The 6,225-nt window shown below is 51.9% G+C and overlaps 1 protein-coding gene and 1 long non-coding RNA gene across 2 annotated transcripts in view; one reads left to right on the top strand and one right to left on the bottom strand.

Annotated features, from left to right (window-relative positions):
• MAP4K5 (mitogen-activated protein kinase kinase kinase kinase 5) overlaps positions 1–1,207 on the bottom strand; it is a 59,339-nt gene extending 58,132 nt beyond the window's left edge. Inside the window, exons 1-2 of the mRNA XM_053979620.1 lie at positions 1,039–1,207; positions 659–831 (exon numbers count right to left, since the gene is read on the bottom strand). Coding sequence (XP_053835595.1) covers positions 659–766 — 108 coding nt within the window. The 5' untranslated portion in view covers positions 767–831; positions 1,039–1,207. The remainder of the gene's footprint in view (positions 1–658; positions 832–1,038) is intronic.
• Positions 1,208–1,365: 158 nt separating this feature from the next.
• Positions 1,366–5,831, top strand: LOC128808468 (uncharacterized). The gene is made up of 3 exons (XR_008437470.1): positions 1,366–1,787; positions 2,051–2,178; positions 4,402–5,831. It is a non-coding gene; the product is annotated as an uncharacterized LOC128808468 (long non-coding RNA).
• The last annotated feature ends 394 nt before the right edge of the window (positions 5,832–6,225 follow it).

The following is a 6,225-nucleotide window of genomic DNA, read 5'->3' on the forward strand; positions in this document are numbered from 1 at the left end:
GTGAGCACCAGCATGGAATTACAGAATCCCAGAATGGTTTGGCTTGGAAAGGACCTAAAAGATCACCCAGTTCCAGCTCCCTGCATGGACAGGGTCACTTTTTGTATGCACCATTCCAAGAGCATCTACTTGATGTGCTGCACTAACTCTACCTCGTGCTGCAGCTCCGTTCCAGCTTCTGAAGAGCTTTAATCTGCTTCTGCCTTTCACGGGCTATTATTAACCTCGGGGATAAAGTGGCACCCTTTTAATCAGGTGCTTTAACTGGATGCGTTCTGCAAACAGGTACAGCCAAGAGATATCCTCTACCTCCTAGGGCAGTAACGTGGCAAGAACTGCCTGCGATGTTCACCGATCAAACCTCCAAGAAGGGCAGCGGTAGCAGAGAACCTTCTCTGGTGCTGCCAGCACAGAATCCCAGAATGGTTTGGGATGGAAGGAACCTTAAAGACCTCATTCAGCCAAACCCCTTGTCATGGGCAGGGACACCTTTCACAATCCCAGGGTGCTCCAAGCCCCGTGCAACCCGGCCTTGGACACTTCCAGGGATGGCCACAGCCTCTCTGGGCACCCTGTGCCAGGGTCTCACTCCCTCACAGGCAATCCTTTACTACAAAAGCGGGAATTTGCCTGAGCGGCCCCCCCCTCCGCCGCTCACCTTGTACACGTCGCCGTAGGTGCCGCTCCCCACCCGCTGGATCAGCTCGTAGTCCTGCTGCGGGTTCCGCCTCAGGATATCCCCGCTGGCCCGCGCCGCCGGCTCCATGTCCAGTGCCGCGTCCCCGCCGGCCCCGGGATGCTCCTACCGCGGCGGCCCCCGGCCCATGGCTCCTGCGGCGGCAACGGCGGCTCAGGGGGGCTCCGGGCGGCCCAGACAAAGGCGGGCGGGCGGCCGCGCCCTCCGCGGCTCCCGGGGCTCCTCGGGACAACCAGGAAGAGCCGCGGCGGGCGGGGAGCGAGGCAGGGCGGGGAGGGAGCTCCGGTGCCGCCGGCGCTGCGGCCCGTCCGCCGGGGCGGCCAGGCCGGGCCGGCTCCTACCTGCGCGCCGCAGCCCTTTGTCCCGCCGGGCAGGGAGGGAGGGAGGGGGAAGCACCGCCACCGCCGCCGCCTCCTCCTCCTTTTCCTCCTCCTCCTCCTTCTCCTCCTCCTTCTCGTTCTCCTTCCGCGGCCGAGCCGGGCCGGGTTCGCTCGGCTCGGGACGGGACGGGCCGGCAGCGCCTCCGCGCCGCCGCAGCGCCCCGGCGCGGCCAACGCGGGCCCCGCTCCCGGCCCGGCCCCGCTCCGAGCCCGGCCCCGCTCCGAGCCCGGCCCAGCCCCGCTTCAGGCTCGGCCCCGCTCCGCTCCTGCCCGGCCCCGCTCCGGGAACCGCCGCCGCGGGGCTGTTACAGGGCGCTGCCCGCCCCGCGGCCGGCGGCTGCCGCGGCCGGGGCTTATGGGATCCCAGAGTGGTTTTGGTTCGAAGGGAGTTTAAATTCCGTCCCATTCCATCCCCTGCCACTGCAGGCACACCTTCCACTATCCCAGGGTGCTCCAAGCCCCGTCCAGCCTGGCCTGGGACACTGCCAGGGATCCAGGGGCAGACACAGCTGCCCCGTGACAGGGCCTCACCCTCACTCCCACAGCCAAGAATTTCTTCCTAATATCCAACTAAAATTTTCCCTTTCCCAGTTTAAAGCCATTCCCTGTGTCCTGTCCCTCCATCCCTTGTCCTCAGTCCCTCTCCAGCTCTCCTGGAGCCCCTTCAGGCCCTGCAAGGGGCTCTGAGCTCTCCCTGGAGCCTTCTCCAGGTGAGCACCCCCAGCTCTCCCAGCCTGGAGCAGAGGGGTTCCAGCCCTTGGAGCATCTTTGTGCCTCTTCTGACCCTGTTCCAACAGGTCTTTGTTGTGGAGGGAGAAGTGCGGGTACGGGCAGGGCTTTCAGCCTGTGCCCCTTGGTTTGAGGCAGGAAGAAAGCCCCCAGTTTGGCTACACCACCTATATTTTATATATCTCTCTATCCATATATATCCTTATACCAAACACCCGGCTGAGCTTTCCATCTTTCACACCAGAGGCTGGGATACTTCCCGAGGGACTCGAGAGGAGAAGGAAAAGGAGGAGGAAGACGGGGAGGATGTAGGACTGATCTGGATTGCAGCCTTGCAGCCACATCGTGTAATCCTTCTCATGGGCTAATCAGGTACCGTGGCATTTAGCTTTGTGGGTAACCAGTGCAATGAAAGCAACACCAGAATTACCTCAGACTTGTTGGGACTTATCTCCCTGGGCTCCTTAAATAAAAAAATAAAAAAATAAAAAAAGCTTCCATGAGCTGCAAAGTGGAAAGCATTTATAGCTGCTTTTCCCAATTATTTTCAGCGAAGCAGCTGAAATTCTGGGCAAAGCTCACCCATGGTCTCTGAAATTAATGCTGAACCATTTAAGAAGCCCAAAGGTGGGGATAGGGAGTAGAGGAATGCTGGAATTTGCAGTAGCACTCGCTGCAAGGAGAATCATTAGAGCCTGAAAGGAGGTGTGATTTTCTAGGCGTAAAAACTACCACATACTCAGAGCAGGAAATATGTCTGCAGAAGTTAGGTAGAAAAAAATCAAATGGATGCCAGATGTAGGAGTCTGTGGTGTCCAGGATTGGTTATTTCAGAACAGATTCTGCTTCTTTGGCAGGCACACAGCCCAGGCAGGCCCAATATAGTCTAATGACAATGTAGCCAGGCACTGATCCTGGGTTTAAACTGGAGCCTGGGCTTTGAACTTGGTCTTACATTTAGAAATCCCACATGTAGTACCTGACAGAGTGGTGTGGATTGCATAAGATTTTCCTTCAAACCACAGGCTCCATAGCAGACTTCATTAGGATCTGTGGTTCTTTAGGTTAAACTCAAAGGCATCGTGTGCAGACTCCTGGGAATTGCACAGTGGCCTTTGGGTTTATTGGGATTTATTTATGGATTCGTTTGGGCTGCAAAATGTAACTTGCCCCACCTCCCAGAAACAGGAGAGCTCAGGGCTGCTCACTTAAAGAGATTCCCATTTAATTTCCCCTTGTACTCTCCAAGCCTTCTGCATCCTGTACATCCTTTCCAACATAAATACCTAAGTTTTCCTGAACCCCCAACAAATAAGAAACTATTTACCCTTTAGAGAGCTGTATTTCCTCAAGTGATTTTTAACAAAGCAATTACCTTTCCCCTCATAAATCAGCTTCCTGTGCTCCCGATAGGGAGCTGTTTGTGTCCTTTTTCTTTCCCCTTCCTCAGCTGATGCTTTTCACTCTGCTGACTTGCTGCTCCTGACAAGCACTGCAAAAAGGACATTTCATTTTCCAGTGGCAGATGGTGCATTAAGACTTGGCCTCCTAGAACATCTCTCAGATCTGCAATTCACTGCAAAAGCTGCTGTAGTTAGTCCTTGCTGGGTTAAGTTTCACTTCCCACCTGGAGGTGCAGTTTCTCATCCCATCTTGCCAGTGGTGGAGAGTGAGTTCTCAGAGCCCATCTCGTGTTCTGAGCTTTAATCCACCTTTCCCAGCTGTGTGTCAGTGCTGGAAGCACATCTGGGAGGTGTCCATAGACAAAAAGCAGCACTGGGACAGGATTATTGTTACCATTTCATGATTAGGAAAATGGAGGAAAATGAGGAAACTGCCTAAAATTGTGCCAGGAGAGGTTGAGGTTGGATATTATGGAAAATTTCCTCAGGGGAAAGGTGGGCAGGCATTGTTTGCCCAGAGCAGTGGTGGAGACCATCCCTGGAGGGTGACAAGAGCAGTGTGAAGGTGGCACTTGGGGACATGAGTCAGTGATGACCACGGCAGTGCTGGGTTTCAATGGTCTTAGAGGGCTTTTCCAACCTTAACGATTTAATTAATGATTCTAATGAGTTTTGCAGAGCTTCCAGTGCAAGACACGGACCCTGTGCCCTGCCAGGCCCATACTCCTGAGCACACACTGCCTTTTCCACCCCAGACCACGCTGCTTTTCTGGTCAAGCGTGTTCAGGAATGTGCTTTTATGCAGCATCTTCCATCTGAACAGGTCGCAGCCTTAAAAGGAATGTTAAGTGCTTTTACATAAGGCATTACGTGGGTTTGGAGAATGTGATCTGTTTGTGCTGTAGTCTGAGCAGGAAGAACAGCCACGGTTATTTTAACGAGACACTGAGGAGCACCAGGTAACGGTGGCTGCAGAGCTGTAGAAATTTCTAACTGAACAAGATAATAAAGGTGGTTTTAAAAGCAGTGAAAATACTTCCACCCAGGTGGGTTTTTTTGACTACTAAAATACCTTTAATTTTACACAGTCTAACAAACTCACACGGAAGGCATTCATAACTGCTGCAGCACCTTCCCTATGATTTGAAATTTATTTTTATTTTTTTTTAAGTTTGTGGTTTGTGTTTTTCAGGCTGGTTTTCCTCCCCAGTGGAACACACACTTGCTTCACCCACGGTCACAGGTGAAGGGCCTGCAGTGGAGCCCTTCACTTCCCATGGGCAGTTTTCCACCCCTGAGTCCAGTTCAGGGTGCTGAACCTCCTAAAGCTTCTTGGCATCCCTTTGGCAGCTTTCAGTGCTGTTCATGCTGCTTCACCTGCTCTGCTATCAGAATCCAGAATAAGGAGGATTTTGTGAGATCCTGAATGGCTTCTTGCTGCTGGAATTGCCCTTTGGGGGATAATTGGGATGGCAGCAGATGTGGGCACGTGATGACATGTACAAAGAATGCCTGGAAAAAAATAAAGAGCAGAAAGAGAGAGAAGTCCTGGCAAGATGGATGGAGAGAACACAGCCAAGGGCAAGAGAAGGAGGAGACATCCAGGCCTGTTGGATGTTTGTTATGTCCAGCTTGGGAATTCACTTGCTCAAGGAAGCATCAGCCTGCCATAGACTGAGGATCTCTCCAGGGGTTGTGCTGAGATGCTGTGAGAAGAGAGAAAAGACACTAAAGGGAAAGAAAAGCCTTTTGTCCCTTGCAGGAGCAGGAGAATTGAACAAGACACAGCTGAGCCCTGTGTGCAAGGATTTGTTTTTCACGGAAGGAAGAGGGGCACTGTGGCTATACATTATATTTGTGTCACCCCGTTTACGTAGATGCATCTCAGGAGACTTTGCAGCTGATTGTGCTCTTTGCATTCAAAGGAAGGAAACCAGCTGGATGCCCTTCCCTCCCACGAGCACACACAGAAGGGCAGAGGTGAGACCAGACAGCAACTGCTCAGCACAAGGATGCAGGAAAATGTGGCCATTTCCATGAAAAACAGCATTAAAAAGGGAAATTCAGAGCACTGCCTGGAAACCTGGCTGCTTCCCATTTCCAGGTGCACCAACCTGGCTGGAACATTTTGCAAGTATCCTGCTGAATCATCCAGGCAGGTGGATTTGGTTGGTTCTGCCAAGAGGAGCTGGAAGCCTTTTTCTGGCTGAGGTGTATCTTCAGGGGGAAATCCTAGAAACAAACTTGGCACGCACGGATTTTGGCTTGGGCTCACTAAAGCCACGTTGCAAACAAAAAAGGAGGCTGGTGAGGAAGGATGTTTTCAATAGTGCCCATCTGCCTGTCAGTGCAGGAGAGAGGGGACAAATGAAAAACAGGATCGGAAATAGATGGGAAGTTTGGCTTAGGAGAGATCCTCTGCCTTGCTGACCTTTAAATTGTGGAATCATGGAATTACCCTGAGGATCATCAACTTCTGGCCCTGCACAGACACCCCAAAAATCCCACCCTGTACCTGAGAGTTCTCCTGGAGCTCTGGCAGCCTTGGGAACATGACCATTCCCTGGGGAGCCCCACCACATTCTGGGGAAAAAACCTTTTCCTAATAAAGAGAAATAAAAGGATCACAGTCAGATGATCCACATCCACTGAGGTAAAACCAGGCCTGGGCTGATGATTCTTTATCTCCACGTTTATTTTATTCTTAAGTAGCTCCTTTAGTTTATGGAGCATCTTCCAGAAGGAAGAACCTCCACACTGATTGATGAAACAAGTAATTTAATTAACTGCTGGAATTGTGTCACCTCCACAGTGAAATACCTCTGTGCAGCCCTAGTGTGCAGTCGTGTTTACAGAAGGAGCAAAGATAATTCCTTTGGCTGCAAAGCCCATGTAAATGTAGGCGGTCACAGCACAATTTGGGGTGAGAAATGGGAGCTGCAGGAATAGCAGGATTTCCTAAGCAACAAAGATCTGCTTTACTTAAAATATTTCAGGATGGAAAAAAATAAAAAAA

This window comes from Vidua macroura, chromosome 6 (genome assembly GCF_024509145.1).
Source record: "Vidua macroura isolate BioBank_ID:100142 chromosome 6, ASM2450914v1, whole genome shotgun sequence".
NCBI lineage: Eukaryota > Metazoa > Chordata > Aves > Passeriformes > Viduidae > Vidua > Vidua macroura.